Source organism: Gavia stellata, chromosome 2, assembly GCF_030936135.1.
Source record: "Gavia stellata isolate bGavSte3 chromosome 2, bGavSte3.hap2, whole genome shotgun sequence".
NCBI lineage: Eukaryota > Metazoa > Chordata > Aves > Gaviiformes > Gaviidae > Gavia > Gavia stellata.
Window position 1 is genome coordinate 26,488,266 of NC_082595.1, and position 26,398 is coordinate 26,514,663.

At 39.5% G+C, this 26,398-nt stretch overlaps 1 protein-coding gene across 1 annotated transcript in view; it reads right to left on the bottom strand.

Annotated features, from left to right (window-relative positions):
- Nucleotides 1-20,123: 20,123 nt before the first annotated feature.
- Nucleotides 20,124-26,398, bottom strand: part of WDR64 (WD repeat domain 64) — a 68,797-nt gene continuing 62,522 nt past the window's right edge. The window contains 4 exon segments of the mRNA XM_059827864.1: nt 20,124-20,282; nt 20,461-20,538; nt 23,230-23,329; nt 25,535-25,720. Coding sequence (XP_059683847.1) covers nt 20,124-20,282; nt 20,461-20,538; nt 23,230-23,329; nt 25,535-25,720 — 523 coding nt within the window.

Consider the following 26,398-nt stretch of genomic DNA (forward strand, 5'->3'; position numbering starts at 1 on the left):
GTCCTGGCCCGGCCCGGCCCGGCCTGTCCCGGAGTTCAGGCTCGCCGTGGCCGCGGGGGAGGAGAGCGGCGGGGATTGCGCGTTGGGCTCCCCGCCCAAACTGCCCCTGAGATCCTGGTCCTTTCGGGATCGCTCTCGTGTTGGGTACCGGGAGTTTTCCGGAACCTTCTCTTTCATTTGAAACCGATAAGGTTTTAAGGACAGAGTCTTTGTCGGACAGCCACAAATGCTGGCGAAAGGGCTTCTGAGGGGTCGTGACGTTAAAGGGTAAACCATGAAATTTGCCGCTAGCAAAGGAAGTGCAGTTAATTCAAGCATCTGCAAAAATATTAAAATACATTTAATACACTAAAACAGATTCAGTGCTGTAGCATTGAGTCAGCACGTCCTGTGCCAAATTCAGCTCTGCTCTCTCTCAGCAAAACGTAGAAAAATAGGAAAACATTGCTTCTTTACATTGGGACTAAGATGCTTGTGTTTGAAAGCTTAGTGTTGGCAATGCTGCCTAATACAAATTTGCTATAGCCACTAAGTCGCTAGTGGAGAAAATTACAGTCAACATCCCGGAAAGATTGTGTCGTCGTAGTATTTAGCATTTATTTTCAGTTTTCTTTTTATCCTTGCTGTCTGGTCACATCTGTACCCTGGTATATAGAAAAGTTTTTCAGGTAGTTACCAACTAAAAAAAACCCAACAGAACCAGCAGAGAAACCACCATAGGAGTAAGAATGTATTTATGTCTGTTGCTTTCTTACATTATTAATATGTAAAGAAGCTAAACACCAGTAAGTAAAAGTTACTGGTCTAAGTAGAGATATGAATAAGGAACTTAAATATAATAACTATCAGTTTGTACTATTGCTGAAACCTGTATTCCGAATGAGTCATTTTGAGATGACAGTTATACTGAATGATCCATTTCTGACAATATTTTTCACAGTGATTGCTCCAGATATGTTCAAATACAGCAAAAGATCCATGACATGCAGTTGAAGACAGCACATGGATAACAACAATGAACATGAAAATTATAAACATTAAGTATACTGGAATGAAAAGGCATCACAGAATTTTGGCAGGACAAAGGACTGAGTCCTGTAGCTAACCCAGTGAGTGGGGAGGGAGGGAGGGATTGGAAGCAGGTCACTGACTGCAAAGGAAGAGGTGAGGGACAGATGTTACAGCAGTGAAACCCTGGGGTTAATGTAAGAATTGATGGTCGAAGTTGGAATTTTAGATCTGTATTTACATACTACTATAACTGCTTTCATTTAAAAAATCCATGAACATCCATACTGAAATTTGAAGTGGCACACAAGGGAGTTTTACAAGAATAGTCCAACTACACACAAAAAGGCATACAACTAACATTTTTGTTTCACAGATCTAGTTAATGTTTTGGGACATCTCATGCATGGGATTGAGTTTGTATTTAACCATCTGTTGCACTATCTCATTCTGCCTATTTGACACATTAAACACAGTAAACCATAGTTTGATAGCCAACATGTGCTCTGCACATACCACAGACTGGGACAACAAGGGACCCTACAGTGCCAACCTTAATTTCTTCCTACTGGTAACACAGGTGCTGGAACCTAGAACAGACTCAGGTTGATTTTACTTCTGATATTTCTTGTCCTCAGGAAATATGTTTTCATATATTGCTAAAGAGAACAAATGCAGTCCAGAAACTCAGTTAAAAATGGGGAGAGAATTAGAACACAAGAGAGACTATGCATGCAATACTGAATTATCCAAATTTTCTCTGCACTCATAAAAACCTGCGTGTCTGCTTCATTTGTTGAGCTAATACTCAGATAAGACTGGGACAAATGCAAGGGTGTGTGCATGTTTCCAGCTGCAAGTAATGAGATCAGTGGACCAGAAGTCTTGCCAACACTCTAGAATAAAAATTACCACTGCACTGGAGTAGGTATTTTTAGTTACTGATTTTCTGAAATTAAAAGATAAAGCATGTTTAACTTCTTTATTAAGCTGCTCTTAGTGGAGATCTGTGAAGCTGGTGACTGAATCCTGATAAGGGGACATGTCTGTCTCTATGAAGAGAGTTTGAGAAATCATAATATTGTCTTGGAATGGAGGAAACGTGATAGAGATGAAGAAGAATCAAGCGTAGTACTTTGCTTGAAATTTCACAGAGTTTGAGTATTTGGTCCATTTGTAATTACAAACAGGAAATTACTTATTTCTATGTATAAAGTTTTCCATTCCTGAGCAACATGATTGTACATGTCCCTCCAGGCCTTATGGAATAGCACAAATAAATAAATATTGCATAAATGCAGTAACTAGTATAAATGCAATAGCATAAATTCACTTTAGAGTACCTTGAAGAGCTAGCTTTTTTTTTCCCCCTCTGTTTCCTACACATGTAGGAACTATCGGATGGGCTTACCCTTGTGTGATGTGTCTGATGTGTCATGATGAGATCCTACTCTCACCTCAGAAGGCCCAGCCAGATGTGGAAATGAAGGAAACAGCCCTCTGGCAGTGGGCTGGTCAGAGCACAGAGTTACATTTCCCACATCAGGGCCAGTGCCAGTCACGTTAGCCACAACACAAGCCATCTGAGATGTTAGCACTGCAGTCCCACTGCAAAGATTTCAAGTTACAAGTGAAAAATATATTGTCTGGAGTAAAATGAACAACAATTGACGAGTTTTGAGTTTGAAATATGTAATAAAGCTTCTTTCCTTGTTCGTTAACATAAAGGTATGCTTGCTTAAATTAAAACAAAATTTGCAGTGAGAAATATATCTAGGCTGATATCTACCGGGGAACAGTTTATTTTTCTGCTTGCCATTTTGAAGTCTGTATAGTTCTTTTGAAGTTTTGACTCCGTTACATGGATGACTCAGTCAGCAGGGCAGAAAAGCAGTGTTTCCAGACAGTGGACAGCAAGGCTTAAATTCAATGCATTTTGAAAAGAGCACATCTGAATTACAACTTCTTAAGAATATCATGTGTGCACTGAGAAATGAATATAAATAATTTGGCCACAGTGACAGCATAAGATGTTTTAAAGCTGAAAATATTGATTAGATTCCTCTTTACTGATTCTTTTTTCATTCCATGATTCTGTCTATATTTGACATGCTCCAGAAGTTTTAAATTCAATTGAAATTAGAATTCTGTTTGGATTAGGAGCGCTTCTCTTAAGAGTATGTTCTTATATCAATTCTGACATCTCTTTTTCCCTCAAACTGCTGTGTTCTTGGGAAGAACTATAATCAGGGTAGACAATATAATATATCCATATAATTCAAAATGTCATGTGCAATTCAATTAAATCTACTTTTGACTATTTTCTGTAGATTACATTAAAAATAGTCATAAGGTGAACCTCAGAGTCAGAAGCACTGGAGCCAAGGAACTTGCATTGAAGGAAGCCAGAGCTACAGAATTCTTGCCCAGCTCAGATTTTCCTCTTCAATTCCTTAATTTGAAAGGGTGGTTATCTGGGAGTTGAAGAGCTAGCATGATATGCATTAATGGTCAGTTTTTTACAAATGTCTTCAGCCTGATTATCCATGATCCACCTTCATAACATCTCATAAATTCTATAAAATAATGGAAGTTTTATACAATGAGTCAAAGTCTTTCTTGGTTTCAGTAGAGCTATCTTGACTGAAACTGGCAAAAGATACTGGTCTTTAAGGTCAACAGTGTCTCTTAGAGGGAAGTAGTTAGATGATAATACTTTGGTGAGTTATTCCTTTAAAGAATACTGTAGTATTGCAGTTTTATTTCCCATAGGTACCAGATGAAACCGGGAAGTAGCACCACGTTGTGGTTAGTTACAAGACTTATAATAATGTACACAATCCTTTCCTTTCACAAGTAGCTTGTGTATCTGGAGAAGTTGCCAAGGCTAGAAATTACTATGCCAAATCCCTGTTGTATGCTTTTCATTTCCTTGGGCAGTTTTGTAAGAGTGACTGGCAGAATACATTTCAAATAGACCTGGAAATAGAAAGTGTAGCAGAAATATTTTGTTTCCTTTACAATTGTTTTTTATAACGTAAGAAAAAAGAAGAGCTATACAGAGTAGAGCCCTGTTGACCCCTAATGGAAATTTAAGGTAGGTTCCCAAGATAAGTGCACTGAAGTACCTCTAGAACTGCTTCTTTCTCAAAACTGACTGTAGAGAGGAAATGGGATCACTAGGTCTGATGTAGACAACTAACCTTTACACAGCCAAGGTAAAGCAAAATTAATTTTGTCCTCACTATGCACTACAATGGACAAGGACATCTTGCAGATTTTTAGTAAACTTCCTTCCCTACATTGTCTGGCACTGCTGGAATTGTCTTCATGGGGTAGATTAAAATACTCAGAATGAAAACTGGCACTGTGCTGAAGCTCACAGTCAGAGAATCAGCTATGGTGACATTAGTAGATCAGGTGTCTGTTTTATACTAGTTTTTACAAAATTTCAGTGAATTCCTTATTATTGCTACTATATTGTCTTCACTGCTTAAGAATTTGATCAGTTCTATTTCAGAAAGTCTGACTGGCAGTTAATTGGACCATTTAATCAATTTGTTAGAAAAGAAATTTGATTTTTCTCTGATAGGTAGCAGTATTACAATTACGGCACCCTTTATCTGCCTTTTATTGAAATCTCCATTTATGGACAGTATATTTTCACGCTTTTTTTTTAGCTTAGCTGAGAAGCCAGGCCTTAATAGCACAAGCAAACTCATGTACATACCTGTACACACTTGAGAAAAGTCTAGAGGAAGGCATCCTTAAAACTATATTTAGTAGCAAAGGAAATGTATTTAAAAGCTGCTCATTTACCAGGAAAATATTGTACCAATAATGTTAGTAAAGTCATTAAAAACCTGGATTATCTAGTAAATATTGCAACTGCCATCTGCTTCAGCCAAGAGCCTAATTTATTTGACCAGTATCTCACTTACTTATCAAATAATTCTGTTGAACTGCTAATGCTGTTCGCAGGCTGTACCCAACGGGTACAGAAGGGAACAGAAGAAAAGCCATATTAATTTCCTGCATCAGAATCCCAGGTAACCTCATTAGGCTGGTCACAGTTCCTATCTGCTCACTGCTGGGTGAACACAGCTCTTGGATTCATTTTCCAGGGAAGAGATCTGTGCGGGTGATTTGGTATTCCCTTCCTGGGCAAACCTTACTGCTTTGGTAAGGTTTGTACCCATCAGCTTCTTCGTGAGAATGTGGTAGTGAAGGGAACACAGATCTGCGAAATAATACCTGGTGAAGCTTGTTAAGCTCAACCCCAGCTAAGTAATGTTTGAAGTGGATGTCTGTCAATAGCATGCTTCGCTGGAGGTGCCAAGATCATCTGACCTTCTCTTTGTGTCCTGGGTTTTTCCAGTGAAGGCAAAGGACCACTAATCCACGTGTTGCCAGTGAATAGCGAAAACAAGCTGTTCATGAGTAATCCTGTGGAAATGGGTGGAAGCATAATTTGTGTGATCCCCGCCCATCTTACTGCCAGTGGAAGCTTGCTCTCTGCCATCACGATGTGTTGCAAACATTTTGATTTGGTCATCTGCTCCTTTTCTATGAGTTCTCTGAGTTTGCTTTGAGTGCTGAAGCAGTAATTCTCATTTGTAAGAAGGAGGACCCACGGGCACTTTCCTACCAATGTTCGTCATGAAAACAAAGGTATGTATCAGTGTCTAGGAGGAAGACTGTCCACTTGTTCATATTCCAAAAATTCTGAAAAATTGGATAATTTAAACAAAAACGTTTAAATTGCTGTAGTGCCAGGCACAGACTCATTCTGAAGAGTTCTCCTTGGTAAGAAGTGACAACCCTTTTTAGTTGCTAGTCACTGAGAAGTAGCATAGCAGTAATGCAGTCGCAGAAAGCTCTCATCTGTGTCTCTAACACCCCTCTGCTTTTGGCCATTTTGCCAGAAAAGGAGAAGAAAGCTCATGTCCTGCTCAGGTCCCCATCCCTTCTGCTTGCTTCAGTATTAGTTTTCACTATGGGACATCAGGTGACACTGAAAACAGAATGCAGAACAAGAGCATTTGAAAGGTATTGAAAATAAAGTGCTTTCCAACCCATTTTGCAGGAGGATAGTGTCTTTAGATTTTTTTTCCCCAGCACTAATCAGATGCTTTCCAGAATTTCATTACAGCCCCTTCTTCCAAATTAGTAATGGCTGAAGGGAGGGAACACGTAGGAGGCTCCTCTCTTGACTCCTCCAACTGTGCTCCCTACCCTAAAATACAGGGTCTCCTTCCATCCCAGTGAGTCCACAGGGGCCTCCAACACAGTGGGATGCACAAAGGACAGAGTTACTGCACCCAAGGGGGCAGGGACATTGAGGGGGACATGGCTGGCTCTCCTGGCTGGGGGCACGCTCTATTCTGCTTTAGTCTCCACTTGTTTCTTAACAGATAATGCATTTGGGACTTGCCATTTTTCCTCCTCTTCTTCTAAGGAAAGAAGACTTACATGCTCATGCCTCTTGCCTGAATGTGTACCTGCAATAAATATTGAAGCCATAGAGTTATTTTCATGTAATTTGACAAAGGGCTACAAGTCTTGAAGATACTCTGTCCAATTGATGAAAATGTGGAGAGGAATAGAATAGAATAGAATAGAATAGAATAGAATATTGCAGTTGGAAAGGACCTACAATGATCATCTAGTCCAACTGCCTGACCAATTCTGGGCTGACCAAAAGTTAAAGCATGTTGTTAAGGGCATTGTCCAAATGTCTCTTCAACACTGACAGGCTTGGGGCATCAACCACCTCTTAGGAAGCCTATTCCAGTGTTTGACCACCCTCTCGGTAAAGGAATGCTTCCTAATGTCCAGTCTAAACCTACCCTGGTGCAGCTTTGAACCATTCCCACACGTCCTATCACAGGATACCAGGGAGAAGAGATCAGCACCTCCCTCTCCACTTCCCCTCCTCAGGAAGCTGTAGAGAGCAATGAGGTCGCCCCTCAGCCTCCTTTTCTTCAAACTAGACAAGCCCGAAGTCCTCAGCAGCTCCTTGTAGGACATTCCCACCAGCCCTTTCACCAGCTTTGTTGCTGTCTTCTGGACGCATTCAAGGACCTCAATATCCCTCTTAAATTGTGGGGCCCAGAACTGCACACAGTACTCCAGGTGAGGCCACACCAATGCTGCATACAGCGGGATAATCCCCTCTTTTGATCGGCTGGTTATACTGTGTTTGATGCACCCCAGGACGCGGTTTGCCCTCTTGACTGCCAGGGCACACTGCCGACTCATACTGAGCCTGCTGTCAACCAGCAGCCCCAGATCCCTTTCTGCAGGGCTGCTCTCCAGCCACCCCCCTCCCAGTTTATACTTGTCCCTGGTGTTACTCTGTGGTAGCGTACAGAGTTTAACCTTTGGTCTATGCCATGGAGTGCCCTAGGGTCTTGCTGCCCTGATCATGCTGTACAATTCACGATTAGTGTAGGCTTTCCTTTGTGTGAAGGCTACAGAAAGGGGTGAGCCTGGGACGCTCTCCGATCTCCTTTAGATGTGACGTTGACATATGGGCAGGGAATATTCCTAAACCTGGAAAACCTGCTTTTTGGAAGTAGATTGTTGTCTGTCTTTCTCCTACTAAAGGAAATGGTTTCCCTCATCTGGAAACCAGGAAGATTGAGGGAGGGGGGCAGGAAATGAGGCTTCATTAGCTCTGTTGCTAACGGAACTAGTTTTCTCCCGCCCCTGCTTGTCTGTTACATAAGTGCATTTTTCCCTCCAGTGGTACTTTCTGTCTACAGCTGCATCCTGTGATTAAATCAAACTGTGCCTGGTAAAGAACAGCCTTGTAGACCTCTAATGGAAACTCAGGTGTGCTTGAGTGCAGCACAGGTGGCCCAATAAGTGGCTGTCCTTCTGCCTGCTTATTAATCAACCAATACATAGCCTGAATTAAGAGAATGTTGTTCTCATATCCAGGTAACAGATTTTTTTAAGGTGGAAGCATTAGCCTGAGCAGATTCCAAGTGGAATAATGGCACTGTGACTAGTTACACTTTACCTAATGGTTTTCTCTATGGAGGAAATAAGATATAAGTGGCAGCAAGAAAAGAGGTGGTGGAATAATTACATACTTCTATCTTGCACCTAATAAGTATATTTTCAATAATCATAAATACTATTTTCAGATGTTTCTGGTAATACATTTCATCTCTCCATCTAGGGCTACAATGAGGCCTTTGAGCTACAGACCTCTGAGGCTGCTCCTGCAGTTCCCTTTAACTTGCCACGTTTAGCAGTTTGCTGCTTTTGCATAGGCTCCACAAAATGCTGTCAGTTATTGAAAGTCTTTGTGAAGCTGAGCTTTATTAGCTGTATTTATCTGACAGTGTATACTGAGTGTGTTCCTCCTTTCTCACTAATCTGTAGCTTACCAAAACTCAAGTGGTCTAAACAGGGATCATAAATTATGTCAAAGAAGTTAAAGCAGATGACCAACAGTAACAGAAGGAAACAACTCATGGAAGCTCCAAATCAATAGTATGTATGGATTACCACAATTATTCAGTAATCAGTCTACCTTCCAGAGAGCTAAGGGGTATGTTACACATCTATTTTAATTCTTGTTATTAACTAGCAGCTGATTCACCAGCCACGTTGTTTTCCTTCAGAGAACAGTTTCTAGGAAGGCAGAAAAGTAAATGCCGGAGGCAGTCACTGTTTCAGCCATCTCAGTCTGATCTATTCCTATGTTTGTCAGCAGCCTCAGCTCCTCACACAAGCCCACTACAGTGCCTTGTCTTGATAGCTTGTACTCTGTTATGGATGTACTAAAACCAGGGAAAAATGTAGTCTTCCTTGGCCTTTACAATACAGAAGAGGCATAGAAGAGTTCTATTTCAAATTTCTATTTACCTTCATAGAAATTTTTTCTTGTACACGTCAATATGAGGATGTATGAGCCACAGACATAACACGCAGTCACTGACTGTTTCTCTGAAACTTTAAATGTTTCTCTAATCACCTAGCACTGACTGCATTCATTTTGAGTACCCGTATGAAACAATATCTTCCTGTGGTTAAGCGTATATGGATACATTTGTATAATGCACTAATTGTTGTGAAATCTCCCTTGACATTCTTGTTAGCCGTTGAAGGATTGTCAGTGCTAAGGAAGGGATAAATAGGAGAATTAAGCCAAGGAGGAGTGTTATTTATAGTACAATCCCAAATCCAAGCAAAGCCCCGCTGAAGTTTGTGAGACTTTTGTCAAAGCAAAACCAAGTAGCTCAGGGCCTAGTGGCAATTTTTGCTTCTTTTTTTCAAAATTCACCACATATGTATCATCAAAAAGCATTTTCCTCAGTTCATATGCAAAGATCCAGGTATGTGTATTTGTAGTAACAGTTTGCAGCTACAGCAACTGCATGTTGACAAGTGGGTACATGTGTGCAGGAATATTACCTGTAAGACTCATAAAATCCTGCAGGTTCAGTATGTTTCCAGAGGTACTAGAATGCTAACCCCTGTGTCTGCATGTAAGGTCCCAACAATTTTTTTGTTGGGGTGTGTGTAAATGTTTTAATTTTTAGAAGGAATTTCCAGTTACAAAAAACACATTGACGTAATTATTTTTAATATTTTGCATAACTATCTGTAGAAGCTTAATAGGAACCTGGTTCATGATTTACTCTACAATGAGAAGCCTGAAAGAAGACATGGAAAAGAGGTGCATTTTTAAAATCTACTGAATCAGTTTACAGTGATTAATATATCCATGTATTGACTATTAGATCTTTAAGAAAATATTGAAAAGGACAGACAGTACATCCAATTATCACAGCCAACAGACAATGAGTTAGGTTCCTGTTGTTCTGCACCCCTTACTAAAAATAACGTGAAGTGATACATAATGAGAAGCAGAATGGGATAATGTCAGTCAGCAACGTGGAGCTGTGAGCTGCTATGCATCAGTATCAAAGTGAGAACACCAGGAAAAGAGATCATATCATCCTGGGTCATGGATTCCAAACTGAATAAGCATCATGGAAGACCGTGGATTCTATTTGGCTCTTGCATTTGACTCTACTTTGTTGAGTCACTGTGAAAAAAACCCCAGTAGTCTGCCCCGTCTTTCTCTACCTTTCTTTCATGCCTCTGTGCCTTCTTGTTAGGAATTGCCATATTTCCTCCATTCTTCATGTTAAGGTCCTTCACCTCCTTCATGTATTCCAAAGGACACCCCTGTCCCCACCCTGCCATTCTGTCCTTTTGTCTTTATTTTTCAGCTCTGAGATATTTCAGTCCACCATCTCCAGTTGTTTCAGTCCTTTTCTCTGCCAGGCATACTTTGGAATGATTCTGAGTGGAGACAATTTTTTTAATAATGGACGGCCTCACATGCATAGATGAGTTTGCACGCAAACAGATGTATCCTATCACCTTTGCTACAGTGATGTCTCAGAAAAATTCCTAGACTTCCCTCAGAAGACCCCCAAAACCAAAATCAGAGTTCGGGTGCCCATTTTTGCCATTAAACCTCAAAACCCTCTGCATTACAAGTTTTGCTGCCTTTACTGATTGTATTAACTATTCTGAGCTTGCCTTTGGTGTGGCTGTGCTGCTTGTGGCAAGTTTTTTTTAATCTCTGGAAACATGTGTCAGCATAGAGAACAAAAGCATGCTAAGCTTCTAGTATACTAGTGCATATTTTTTTCCCTTTTTGTGATCCTTCGTTGTGAAATGATACATTCAGGTGCAGATGAAGCCTCTGTGCCATGTAGCTGCACGGCTTAGCCTGGCCTCTGGAGACCTCAGGGGCAGAGGGAGCCCCAGTTGAAGCCAAGTGCAATGGTCAGTTCAGTTTCGCTTTTCAAGGTGCAGAGGCAGGAACAACTCTCTCTCACTTTCTTTATAGGTAAACCTTCAAACTAGACCTGCAGTGATTACTACCAGCTTAAAATATTATGGATTTTTTTCTAACCTCATGATAACGTAAGTTTACCTGCGATCAACAGAGAACTTGAAGCCTGTTAGTTATTTTGTTCCTTACGAACATGGACCTCATCCTTCTGCTGAAAAAGACAAGCAGGTAAGTTTTCTAGCATATTCCTTCCCAGCTGCACGTGCTTCTGTGCTTCTCTGAACACTATGTCTTTGAGTTAAAATCCTTTGGAAAGGTATGTGTTTTGCTATGATGAAGTCCAGAATAGCAGTTCTAGTCTGTATTACTGTGACTTAACATTTTTCCTCTGCATCCCCTGTATGTTGTCTAGAAAACTCTTTAAACTGGTCTGGGGTCATTGAGTTCCTCCGGACTCTCCAAGTCACCCAGAGCCTGATCTGTGCTGAGGTGACTTTCTTCCAGTTTGGGAATTATACAGAGCTCTCTCTCCATATAAATTTAAGGCATGATCTAGTAGCGTTAACGACTTGATTCAATCATTAACAAGAAATTGCAAAAAGACAAGCAAACAGTTTGGCAGGCGGTGGGAAAGGAACAGCTGTGTCATCACATTTAAGGTGAGAGCCTGAGGCAAAGAAAACCTGAGTCCTGAGGCAGGTGAGCAGCACCTGGGAGTTGTTGCTGTTGATTTATTTAACTTGGTGCTGGGCCCCATTGCACCTGAGGTAAGGTATTCCTAGACTTACACATTCTGCATATGCAGTCTGTTTTTCTGAGGAAAGGGATTTTGAATAATGCTTGAAAATACTCCTTTCACCAACATTTCTGGTAATGCAAACAGTGAACTGGTGGGTGAAGGTCTGTGTCTCAGGGAAATCTAGGGAAGCATGAACTATACAAGGACTTGGATAAAAACTTGCTTTAAGCCAGTAGCTCAAGTAAAAGGACCTTTTAACTGAAAGGTTAAAAAGAAACTAAAAAAGCTGTTAATCATGCTCTGCAGGAAAACTGTAGATTAGGTTCTCAGGGATCTGATTCTAGCTCACAGACTTTTACGGAACTTTCAGCCCAGAAAGAAGAGAGGAGGATAGGTGTTTGCTTTTCATGTACAGGCTCCTCAGTGTGGACCAGCTCAGTGAGCAGTGGAGGTTGTTTCTAAAACCCAGCAGGATTCCCTCATAGTGGGAAAAGAATATTTTGCTGCTTTATTTGGGTGAAATTGCCATCTCCTTTTCGTAGAGTAGGAGGCTGATGGGAGGGTGCTTCCATACTACACCCTGCAGGTGTAGTATCTGCAGGTGATGTAATGACAGGGACAGGACAGACAACAGGGCAGCCTGCCTCATCTGCAAAGGCATCCTTTTGCATACTCCTCATCCAGGCTATATTGAGGGGCTTTTTTATTCATGGAAGTGAAAAGTATCCTTTTTTATTCTGCTCTTCACTGACTTTACTCACTCATTTCACATCCATCCAACACAGCTACAATCTGATCTTTCTAGATCTAATCTTTCTAGAGATGTAAAGCCTTCAAACCAGGAAGCACTGGCAGCATCTTGCTGAATTCCAGCTTTCCTAGAGTTAGTAAGAGCTTAAAAATATCTTAGCTCCCTTGAAGAGAATGGAGACTTGAAAACTAAAGAGAATAGAGTCACTCCTTAATGCACTCACTGATGCTTATCTAAAATACTACCAAATTAACTCAGTCTGGAACATAGCTAGAGATAGAGCTTGGTAGTACTCAATTTTTATCAGTCTGCTTATTTTAGACAAGCCCAGTGCTGATCTGAGCTGACATAGCTTCTAGTTTCTGTAGCCATGTGGATAACAGAAAAATATTTCACACAGGTCAATGAGATACCAATGTTCTATCAGATTTTGTTAGCATTTTCTTACATTTCAGAGGTGAAAAAAAGGGAGGCTTTGGTGGGAAAAATATTATTTCAAATATTTTGCTGTGATCTAGTGATTCTCTGGGATCAGATAGGATGATCAAATAGTGTTTGTGCTTTCTGGGGAAATTAAGGAGGCCCAGTAACCTACCAATTCCCTTGCCCTGTCATTCTGGGAGAATCCTCTCTTTTGGAAACACTGCATCAGTTACATCTAGCCACACTAAATGCCCTGTTCATTTTTGTTTCTTGTATAAGTACTCTTCTTTCTGCTACATGGAATAAAATTAAAATAGGTTAATCAGTAACTAATTATTCCAGCAGCACTGAACAGTCAGTCTCTCATGTGTTCCCAGCTGTAAGTAATCTAAAATATGTCTTTTGCTTTTATGTAGGTACTGATATATTCCATATTGCTGAGTCTTCCAGCAGCAAATGAAGAATATGTATCTGTTCCTCCTTTCCATTTTATATTTGCTTTTGAAAGTCACTGGCACCAAAGAGGTTATATTTGGTCGTAATAATTTCACGGAATATCAAGTGGGCAACATAAACCTGATTCTCTCTGTCCCACACGGTGGCTCAATGGAACCTAAAGACATCCCTGATCGAGAGTCTGCCTGTTGGGATGCAAAGGCATCCTCTTGTATTTTCTCTCATGAGTGTCCTCCTGGAAGTATTCAAAATCATAAGAAATGCAAAGTATCTACCAACCAAGACAGGTATACTATAGAGGTGGCTCAGGCTGTTGCTGAAGAAATCAACAAAATTACTGATGGCTTCTTCCCACATATCATTATAAACCACCTACAGAGGTTCAAGATGGATGCTAACCGGGAAAAGGAAGAAGCCTCCTTTGGAATTCCCCAAGCAGAACAGGCCTGGGAGGAGTATATGGGATTTTTGACCACTGCAAAATCACAGGTGACAGGGGGCCTGATTCTGGATATCCATGGACAAGCACATCCTGAACGGTGGATAGAACTAGGTTACACACTTTCAAAAGCTTCCCTTAACTCAGGTGTCTTTTCTGCATCATGTTCCTCAATTAGCCATCTGGCCAGTCAGCTAGTCAATGTGTCTTCTGAGACTTTGGTTGTAGGTAACAGAAGTTTGGGTAAATATATTGAAGAACAAAATAACAGTTATGTTTGTGTGCCTTCTCCATCCAATCCTAGCCCAAATAATGGGAGCTATTATAGTGGTGGATACATAACAAAGACTTTTGGTTCCCGTAGTTCTGGCACTGTTGATGCTATTCAGCTTGAACTACCCCAGTGGGTGAGGGCAGCTGAAGAACGTCCCAGGTTTTGTAAAGCACTAGCAAGGGCTGTAATGGAATTCTGGCAAACTAACTACTGCAGCCAGTACAACCATGAATTTCTGCCATGCTGAAAGAGGCTGTCTTGTTAAGATACCTTTCCATAATACAGTAATGATCTGGAACAGCAGAAGAACTGATACACGTGGAACATTTAAACCTGCAATATAATTGTGGATGCTGGTGGAAAGAAACTCATGTGCAAAGGAATACAGAGACATCAACATAGAGAAAATCCACAGCTGATACCAACAAGTCCGTTAACACACAGCTTTGTACTAGATCCAGCATTGAAAAGACTGCGTGAACATGAGTGGGTATATTTGGAAGTATCACTTGCCTGGTATGCTTTTCTGTGCTTAATTTCTTTCCAGTAGCATCCTCTGTTCTGTAGCACACAATAAACAAATATTCTTCCAATGAATTCTGTGCAGTGCAGTGCAGTGCCTTAGCAGATTATCTGTTCAAAGAAATGAAGTGTCTCTGCTTTTCTTGTGACACTTAAGAAAGACAATTGGATAATATCATTGTGTAGAATGTTTGGGGCTGGGACCAGTTTCCATTTGGTGTTTATAAACCCCTAGATGTTGGAACTGTAATTTTGTCACAGTTTAAATAGAACAATGGTAAGGTAGTAACTGGATGGAAGACTGCTAAAGATAACACATAGGTATAATGCATTTTTGACAGTTTTCCTTACAGCATGGCTCCCGCCTGAGAGCTGGTCCACTGATTTCATTCACTGTATTATTAAACGTTTGATTGTTACTGGGAATAGTATTACATTATGGATGGGCTCTTCTGCACAGTGGAGAATATAGTGGCATGAATAGACATGAGTACAAATCGGCTCTTGGAAAACAGGGGCAATTAATAAGGAAAACCAAAGGGAGCAGGCAGCAAGACTGAAAAGAGTAAAATTCAAAAATTAAGAGCCTATTGAATCCTAGCAGTGCTAAAGGTTTGGTAAAAAGAAAAGAATGAGTAAAAGCCAGTTTTGAGTAAATAGGAGGAAGGGAATACTGAGTTAATAAACTGAAGAGAAGTAGGATATCTGCATCTTGCAACCACAGTGAAATACTTTAGTCCTAATTAAAAATAGGGACAATACCAAAGAGAAAATCTTACACAATTATAGGACATAACACGTAAAAGCATCAAAAGAAATGGGTAAGGAGCTCTCTGGAACCTGAACTTTTTAATAATCTTTACAGGCTAGGCCATTTTCAGGTAACTGGAAGAGAGTTGAGGTAGCTGTCTTCCAAAGGTAAATAGGACTCGGGGAACTGAATGGGTGTTACCTTCCATATGCTAACTGCTAAATCATGGGGTGGATGAAGGGAACACAAATATTAAATGGCAGATTACACTTAATCTGGTGCCACTTGGTTTGTCAGACAAGCTTGATTTTGGTTTTAATCACCGGGTTGGTTAATGTGGTGGGTTGACCCTGTCAGACACTAAGCCCCACCCAGTTGCTTGCTTACTTCTCCCAGTGGGATGGGGGAGGCATTTGGAAGAGCAAAAGCAAGAAAACTCATAGGTCAAGATAAAGACAGTGTAATGAGTGAAGCAAAGGTGCATGTGCAAGCAAAGCAAAATAAGGAATTCATCCACTACTTCCCATCAGCAGGCAGATGTTTAGCCAATTTCTGGGAAGCAGGGCCTCAGCACGCATAATGGTTACTTGGGAAGACATCATAATCATGAACATCTTGCTTTCCTCCTCCATTCCATGAGCTCTTATTGCCGAGCAGGACATTATATGACATGGAATATTTCTGGTCAGTTCAGGTCAGCTGTCCCAGCTGCTTTTCTCCCAGCTTCTTGTGCACTCCCAGGCTACTTGCTAGGAGTAGGAAAAAAGCACTTTGATGTTGTTCAGGCATTGCTCAGCAATAGCCAAAACACTGGTGTGTTATCAACACTGTTTTAGTCACAAATGCAGAACATAGCACCATGCAGGCTGCTATGAAGAAAATTAGTTTCATCCCAGCCAGACCCAGTACATTTGATCATAATATTTTTAAATATACTCCCACAAGATATTTTGCTAAAAAAAAAAAAGCAGTATTACCCCAAAATCCATCATAACTCTCAAACAAGTTGAAGACAGGTAAATCATTGCAAGTCATTGTATATTCAGCTCATCAGAAGAAAGTATTTCCAAGAAAGCCAGCAGATCAAACACCATTCATTACCAGTAATATAGAAAACCTGCTATTTTCCCCAAAATAGTAGGTATTAATGGCACTAGATGCATGGATTATCCTAAATACTTGCTAAGGTGACACACTTGGAAAGGATTTGTACCTTTAGCCAGAAAAAGGATGATAGAATATGTACTCTGTGACCTGTGTCATGTCGTGACACTGTCCTGGAATGCTGAAATGCCAGGAAGGATTCAGGGAATCATGACAGGTAATTAATTGAATATGAGCTCAGCATGCACTCTTCTGGCTTAGAGGATGAACACGCTCTTTAAAAGCATAAGCAAGGAACTAACAGGCAGAAAGAGCAGGGCATATTAACTCCTTGTTGCATATCTGATGCTTATAAGATTGTGAGTATGAAATGGAGTTCTGAGGCAGACACTTAAAAAAATGTAACCAATATGTGATGGAAAGAAATAAAAAGGCTACAGAAATCTGCCTTGTAGTGAGAGACTCACAAAGCTCAAATTACAGTTAACTTTGCTGTCAAGAATAATTGGGAGGCTGATAGAACCTGGGTAAAAGAGAACACCATTTGTGTTTTGCTTCTGCCTTCAAAACAGCTCACAGAGCGCGAGGTGTAATTTCTCTGTATCATCTCCCCTGAGTTTCTGTTTCATAGGGGCTTTTTGGGGGAACAGAACCAGAAGCCCTGGGGAGCATCTGCAGGATACTGGAGCCAGACCTGTGCAGAACCTATTGGAGCTGACAGGGCTTGTTAGTTCAGACTGAGTGCCATGTTAGTGTAACACACTGCTTCCAGACCTGAGCTGGCTCCTGAAGCTGCAGGGCACTGTTCCTCAGCTAAAATGCTCAGCCTGCTCCTTACTCTCAGCTCAGACAAGTTGACAGGATCATGGAGAGCAGACACTGATTTCTTTGATTAAAATGGAATAATGTCTGGAAAGGATTTTTGATGGTTGATGAAGCTTAATCTGGCAGAAAAAAGGCAGCATAATGTCCAATATATGAAAGTCCAAACTGGACCAATTTGGAGCAGAGAGGAAACCTGTGGTTTTGACGTGGAGAATAACTGGCAGCAAATGTACATTAAGAACCCTAGGATGCTCCCTTCAACTGGAAACCAAAATTGTAACACAAACAGGCATTTGGCCATGGAAGATATTCATTACGGTTTCTCTGCTTTGTGCCACCCAGAAGGTTAGACTGGATGATACAGCCAACCTCCTTTGTCACTAAAATTCATACATCTTTCTGTCAGAGTGTAAAACCAATTTTATCCATTCCTGATTATTGACGTTCCTGCAGCATCTTCCCTAGGGAAGCAGATGTCTAATCTGAGATCTCAGGCAAGAGTGTTTTCTTTTACATAACATACACCTCTCTGGTCCTGGTTAAGATCTTTGTCTCAGGGCCATAACGAATTCTTAGATGTTGAGTGGGCTTTCCACTGATTTCAACAGGAATGATTTTTACGTAAACCCAAGATCCCTTCCCCATTTGCCATGTGCTTTCCCATGCAAAAGGGCAGCTCATTATGCAGCACAGGGTGAAAGATGCTGTTCAATGTGATACTATTGTTACCTGTACTAGTAAAATATTTGAGTTTCCTATTTAGATGAAAATAGAGAATAAAGCATAAGAAGAGCAAAGCTTTCTGACATTAATGTGCCACAGAAGAAGGGACAAACCTATGTATTGGTCTCTTAAATGTTGGTGAGGAGATCAGTTTCCAACATGTGCCAGTTCTCTTCCAGTGCTATCCAAAGGTTCAGTTTTAGATTAAGGGTTCAGGGTCCAATCATAAAAATAGGGAAGGTGTTAAGCAGGTTTTAGCACACCCCAGAGGCGAATAGTTTAAGACCTTCAGTTAATGCAAAATCCACCAGAACAACATTGTTACTAGCCTCTCATTAAGCAAACAGCCACTGGCAACTGCTGAAAAGGAGTATGATTTCTCATCACCCTAAAATATGCTGAGTAACTTTTACAAATTTTGGTCTTGTTAACAATAGTTCAGCGTAAGGAGTTCATATTGAATCACAATAATGATAAAATAATGCTCTTATACTTTCACCTTCATTACACCCTGAATCATACATTAACCTTCTTTTAAACACATCTACCATGCCCTAGGCTTGGTTTATACTATGTAATAAAAATGATGAAAATAATTGGGGTCAGTTGAGTTGATCTATAATGATTTTTATTGTTTTAAATTTGCATAACTAAGATTTAAATTGGTGCAACAAGGGATCAGGATTTTGCCCATAAACTTGAACTGACAGGCAGTAAATTGATCAGAAAAACTAATTTAAAAAAATCTTATGTAAACAAAAAAAGAAAAACCAAAAATATTTGCACTAAAAGGTATTAGAATGATAATTCTTAAGACTTGTCCACATAGCATTAACAAAACAATTGCAAGGAGCTTCACTTGGTTTTTGCTTTTTCTGTTTCTGTAATTATGTTTAATTAATATAAAGTTAGCTCAGCTGAAAATAGTGTAGAATTAAAGATAGTGTGTTCTATGATGCTGTGACCTAAATCCAGGTATCTTTAAATAGGGCTGTTTCTCATTATTTGAACCTAGTTCTCAATCTTCCTTCTGTCTTATCTCCGCATGATTAACAAGGAAATCTAGATGTTTCTGGAAGAAGACATTTGACTAGGATACTGTGGCATATGTGTGCTACCTGTGGAACATCCCATCAACTCTTTGCCTATCCAAGGACACCAAAGCTCCTGAAATATGAGAGAAAGGTTAGAGCAGTACATCTGGAATAACATTTCTTGTTCATCAGAGAAGTCTGTATGGCTAGCAAAAGAAGACATTTCGCAGATTTATGGCTCTGAATCTTTACGCAGTTAATCACAGTAAGGTGCTTTTCCTTCTTAACCATCAAAAAGTGAAATGAGATGGGCTTTTCTGTGAGTATCTTGTTATACACTGGCTTTGTTAGAATTTTTTCTCTGCATGAAGGATTGAAATAGAAGTAAAAATTTGATTTCTATATGTTCTACCTAATAATGAAATAGATTTAAATATGATAGAAAAAAACAGAGAAAAAAAATGAAATAAGGAACCTGCTAATCCACTTTCCTGAAGATGGATGCTATGTTTATTTGTCTTGACCCTATTCTCCACTGAAACCTGTGTCCATTGTCCATCCAGTGGGACTGGACATCTCAGCTTTGTTCCACTGAAGACCTTTAAAAAATAAACTGCAAAATTTCAAGAACTAATTAATATATAGTGAACAGACCACTTTGATAGTGTTTTGTAACAGCACAAACAAAAAATTATTTGTTGTGCATGCAGCTCACAGAAAAAGACTGATCTCATTTTATTGTAAATCCATTGCAGTGCCATTGGCTTCAGTGTAGTTGCTCCTAACTTGCCAAGGCACAAGGCCCCCTGTATTTTTATTTTCTTCTTCTGGAAGAAAAAGAAACAGATTTCCAAGGCACATTAATCGTCAGAAGAATAGCATGTGTGCAAACTATTTGAACGTTGTGCTCCCAAGTTTTGTATTTTCTGAGATACTCTGTAATGCTGCATGCACAAGCATTAAGTCATGAATGCAGAGTACCCTATTCATCCCACTTAACTAGCCATTTAGGTGTTAGGAGTCTCATCCAAGCTCGTTCGTTAGGTACCCTCTATAGAAAGAGATCAGCACCTCTGCTAGGAGTGGTTCTTTCTGTCCTATGATAGGTGGGATAGACAAGGCTGTGGACATTCTGGTCTTTCTCCATAGAAAGAACAACATAGGAAGCCTTGCTAGACAGCTTGCAATAAATCAAATCAATAGTACCCATAAAACAGTATTAACTTACAATAGCCAAAGCTTTGTCTACACAATAATTTTATTGATTCTACAAGAATCAATAGTTTTTAGGCTGGCTAAAAGAGTTGAGTCTGAGCAAGAAGTTAATGACATGAGGTTAAACAGGAGAAGTAAATGTCTGGAATACTCACTTTGCGTCACGCTCTCTTCAACTGGCTTCCCAAGCTTCCACCAAATGGAGAATGGAGTTGGATAGGTAGTAATGCAAACCATGTTAGAAAATTAAATTGAGAAGCAGACAGTTAACAACAGAATGTCAGAGTATGTGATTGTAATAATTTACTAGTGCTAATGGCTTCTGCTGTATGAATGCCATCGCAAGGTAGAAAACACTTGTGCTTACCTCATATATAGGAAGAGACCCAAATACTGCACCAGCCTCTCTGTTTCCAGACTCAAAACTTTCCGAAGGTCTATGGATCTGACCAAGGGAAGCCAAAGTCAGTGCATTACTAGTTGAAGACAAGAGGTAATGAAGATATTACTTCTGTTATTGAATTGCATGCTAACATTCATATTATCTGAAGAATTGTATATCATTACTATGTAGAGAGATTATGGTTTATGCACAGGGGTTTTTTTGTACCATGTAAATGCTGCCTTGAACTTTTTTTTTAAATTAGGAGGGGATTATTCTTCTGCTATAGAAAATGTATAACCAGCAAAATTCCAGCTTCCCAAGGGACATAAAATCAAGACAGTTAACAGCAAAATGTTTTTTATCACCTTAGTTAAAGCTAGTTTTAAATGCTTACTTAGTTCTCTCACCTATTATCACCTTGGATAAGCTCAAAAAAGGAATCCTTTTCAGGGTACTTCTCAGGTTTGGTGGATGCATGCTATCAGAAGGCAGTAGAAGTCTAGCCAAGGGATAATGGAGTAAGAACTCCCTCCCAGATGATAGCTTCATCACAGGACTGTCAGTCTGGCTATCCTTCTGTTGGGCTTTGCAAATCACAAACACTTCAGCAGCCAGTTCGGAAAGTTGTAGATGAACAAGACATTTCTGCTGTTAACTGTTGAAAGCTTTGAATTTGTGAAAATACCTCAGGTACTTTGACAGTTCATCCACACTCACATGAATCCCGAGACTTACCTAGGTATTATACTTATGGATAGGGCAGGAAATGAAACTGACTTTACATGATATAGCTGTGATTTCACCCTAGGAAGTCAATTTATGGTCCTCCAAAAAGGAAAAAAATGCATCTACAGCTTGAAATACTGCAAAGAACTTTTGTTTCTCTCAAATTTGAAAACACGAGTTTAATTTGAAATGGTACATTTACAGAGATTTTCTACTTATATTTTTTCATGTCTTACTAATACATTACTGAGTATGCTGCAGTAGTAACAGTTAAAGAGATACCACATTTTCAACAATGTAAAACATTCCTAAAGGAATCTGTTCCAGTGTCTGTCTATCAATTCTAAGCATTAGTCACGTGCATTAATTACTAGGCATTACCCATTTCAGAAAGACAGGACAACTGAATTGTGGTGAGCTAATCATACACTCTAGGCATTTGCACAGCCACTGAATAGCACACCTCTTATCTGAAGTGCAGACTGAAGTCCACTGGTTTGTTGTGCTGTAAGGCAAATGATAGGAAATCTAACCTTTTTTTCATCAAAAGCTCAATTGGAAGGGGACTCCAGTGCTAATGTGTATCAAGTATCTTGTGCTATGAGACCTCCAGTGAGTCCTCTTTTCAAATGACTAAGTAAAACCCAAAGCAGAGCCCACCTCTACTGACTTGTCCCACAAAGTACTCAACCACTGACTTTTTGCTACAGTAAACTTCATGTTTTATACCTAGCATCAACATATTTTCCCACTAACACTGTTCTCTCTTACTACACAGTGCTGTATCTACAGTTGTTGAACAGCAGGGGACCAATGATCAACTGCTGTTACTTTTTAGTGCATGCTCCTATGGCACAAAAGCAGCAACATCAGTTTCCCTGTGATTTAAACACAGGCTGCTCTGGATCCTCTGCAGCACCTGTGACTGGTATAACTGTGACTTAAGGAGGTTGCTGCCTTGGGGTGAAGTGGTGGAAACCACATGCTTGACTACATTTACTTAGCAGCAAGTAATCCACTAGCTTCAGATAGTCAAGCACCCAGAGGAGATGAGAGCTGATCTTGTATCTTTGGTGTCCCAGTCAGCAAGGACAACTGAGAAGGGAAGAACTGGCTGGCAAGACAGGGCAATAAACAGCGGAGAGGTGTGCTCCACTCACCTTGCCATTGTTTCACCCAAGGTACACAGAGAAAAGTAGCTGGTCACATGGAGTAGTATTGTCTTTTACTGACTACTGTTTGGACCTTCGCTGGCCGCATTAGGAGATCAGATTGTGGTACATAGGAGACTCACAGTACCACAAATTTTACGAGAGGATGTTAAGAGTTCATACCCTTCATTAGCTGTTGACCACTAACCTTTCAGGAAAAATGGTCAGAAAGGCATTACTGGAAGCTTTTTTGGTAAGTGGCCATAGGATTTGTATCTTTTTCTTTCCTACTACAACTGCAAGAGAAGTTGTTTTATCTGTTCACATGACTCTTAAGGGCTAAGCCTCGTAAAGGTGGAGGAGCTCTACTGTTATTCAATTAGAGTTGTAGAAAGTATTCATGATGAAATCTAAACTAACTCAGAACTCTCTTGGTTTCTGATTTCATGGGAACCCTGAAAGAACTATTGTGTATAACAAGGGATTCACTGTTGTTCTAGTATTTTCACACTTCCTTCAAGTATATTTACACTTAAGACATTTAAACTTTAAAATATTAAAATTAAAAATATTTAAGATATTTAGGATTTCTGTTGGACCATGTGAAAATTCTAGGGTTTTTTAATGCTGTTAAATCAAACAAGTGATTCAGTGTGTGCTACCTTCTAAACTGGAATTTGGAAGTGTGAAACAATGAAAACAAAAACCAGAGAGTTTTCTTCAATCCCTCTGTTTATGCATTTTTGTTCTAGCTTGTCCATTGAATGAGAAGGATATGTAGGTTTATTTATGGCTAATTTCTAAATGACAAATACAATTGCATTTCCTATATGTTGCACAGAACAGAAACAAATTTGTCATATGCGTTAGCTACCTTTGGAGAAGCCAGAGCTTTGAAAAACTTCAAGTCCTGAGTTATGTCCACATGTTTAGGCTTTTTTAAAACAGAAGGTGATCTGGTCAGTGACTTCCACCTGTACACAGAAGACAGAGAAAATCCGATGCTCCTATCAAATTGGCAATTTTGAATGCAATATTCTTAGCTGGCTCCAAAATAAAATTATTTTGAAGTATAAATTATTCCATATATCTTCAAAATATAATTTATATTAGGACCTTCATAGGTGTCATAAAGTGCTTCACTAACACTTTGTCAATCCAGATACTGGCTTGTCATCTTTAGAAGGCTGGAAATGTTGATATAAAAAACAGTAGTTACCACAGCTGGGTGCTAACTCACTGTCTGATAATGAATTTTCAGCATTTCTGTCAGTTCTGACTACAATTCCTGTATGCCACTTTCATAACAAAGAAGGTTTCCTCTGCTCATATATCTGGTTTCCAAAGTTAATGACAAGAAGAAATGATCTAGAGTGTCCGTTAGTGTAGATTAACACAGTTTCATTTATAATCAGAAAAATAAAGTCAGATCACACAAGCTAAGGAATTATAAACTTCAGAGAGAAACTGAGACTAGTCTTCTATATGGGTCTATCTACCTGCTGACATTTTTCAATAGATTACCTGAGCCACTTGTTTAAACTGTAAGCACCTACGCTATTCAGCTGGGTTTGTACCTTTTCAGGTACACATTTGGGGGATACCTGTTAATAGCATTTATAACTTAATTTGTTAATTGAAATTCTAAAATATTATCTTAGTGACTTATATGACAGCTGTCCAATAAGCAAATTGTAGTAGCATCATGAAGATAACTGGCTTGACCCAAGAGAAGCTTCTGCATCCTGTCAAGAACAAAGTCTAGCATCCATAAGTAACACAGCCTTTTGGATGACAGTTGGCTGGCTATCCGTTACACTATTTGGTACAATTAAACCAGAGGAATTAAGTTACTCTTGAGGTGACAGCACACAGAGTATATAGACTGATAAGACTGAAACTTTCTGTTGTGCAGCATGTGGCTGCCTTTTTTTTCATTTCTCTGCACAGTTAAGCAGGCTTCTCATTTGCTTCCAGTCTGGTTTAAATGTATGATAGCCATTCTCCTTTACTGAAATATTTGAAGAGTCCTTAAAAAGTAGTCACAGTTTGACACAAGCATGTCATTTATGGAAAGTTTCTTTAACGTTAGTTGGCTTAATTATAGTATCTTTGATTCCAGAGGTTTCAAACTAGCTGCTGACTATTCAGAAGGACTACAGGGGTTAGTCCTTCAAACACAGCTAAGCACTTTTCTATATTGATGAATTACTGTTCTGACTTCAGTGGGACTACTCACATTAGTAAGAACTCTATGGAATAATAAGTGTTAGTAGGATACTGTCCTAAATGGGGCAACAGTAAAGCACCTTAGAGATTTCCCATTGTCCCCAAGTGCTTTGGTTAAAAGGCAGCACATGGTATATGAAACCTTACCATTAAAGCATGCATGACTTTTTCAGCTGTGAAGTAATTCTTCCCAGATTTGGACTGCTTTGTTACTAAAGGCACCATGCATGTTGCCTCTGAAGATTCCTGCTTCAGTATTTATGTTAATTTGGTCAACCCACTAATTAATGAATCAGGGAACTCCAGGACTAGAAATGTGACTTAAGCTAGAGGGCCAAGGCTCTCTGGCTTGACTTGTAACTAACCCACACACCTTGAGAACTCCACCTAGAAGGAGAGAGGTCCAACACTGCTATTGAACACACAACATTTAAAGCAAGTGTCAGAACATCATGATCAGAGGTATGCAAATGTATCCGTACATCCCAGCAAATTGAAGAAGACCATTTTTTAAACTGAAATATCAAATTGGGTTTTTTCTTACAGAAGGATTTGGTTTTGGGTTGAAATTATTCACATTAAGCTTTTTCAATAATTTTTTTGGATCCCTGAAGTATACCAGCTTGTGGAACTGGAAGGAAAACAGGCTGCTGACCTGAACAGTGTACATAACATACAGACTCTAATTAGGCTAAGATTTGAGACAATTATCTAGCCATCACTATTACTGAATTCAAATTCTGAACATCACCTAATCCTGACTGTCACCTAGTCATAACAATTGCGGGATTTATCCATGCTGTGTAAAAACATTTTTAAAAAGGGTTTTTCTAAATAATTTGTAGGAAATACTAATACTTTTTCTGACCTTCAGGTGAAAGGTGTTTTTTAAGTATATTTTCAGAACTGTTCCCCCAATCATACATGTACATAAATGTATGAGATCTTACTTGTTCCTATCCAGCATGAGAGGATATTCAAACTTCTTCTTTTCCATATGCTTGCTTTCCTCTTTAATTAGAGTAGGAAAGTTATTAACATCACAAGGCAAAATCAACCAACTGATACCTGATAATTCAAACATCCTAGGTTGTCCAAAGTAACCAAGATAGTATCTGTTCATGGCATGCCAGAGCCTACAGACATAGTAGAAGCAGTGCCAAAGGACAGAAAGGAAAAATGGATACTTTTAGAAGTGGAACAAATATGAGAAAATACCTGTGTACATTATCAAGTTCTGCAGCACTGTTCTAGAGTTCGGTATGCTAGTCATAAAAAACCCAAACAATGAGATTGAATTTCACTGTTTATAATCTAAGTAACTTGAGAGTATAAAAATCTCAGAAGGATGTTGTAAAAATCAGAAAACAAACAAACAAACAGTTCATCTTTAAAATTACAAAACTGAGGAGTAAAGGCACCAATATCCTGAGTAAGCTCCTACAGTAAGGTGCTGCCACCAAAGCAGGATCCACACAAAATTTTCTCATTGATTCTCCAAAAAAACCAAAAGAAACCCCTTCAAATGTACTTGTTAGCCAAGAAGGAATTACAGTTGCCAATAAAGCATCTTCAGACTGCAATGGTTTAGTTGCATAAGCATTGGTTAGATGCAATGCTTAGGACCCATGTCAATTTAACAAGTATTGAAAGCTAAAATCGGATTAGAACAGGAGGTAATTTCTAAAATGATGGGGCCGTTACCTATGCATTCAAGGTCACCTTGCTGAAAGAAAATGACAGTCTGCAAAAGGTCTGACTTCCTGAGAAAACAAAGGATTACATTAAAGAAATAATACTTTCAGGTGCAGAAT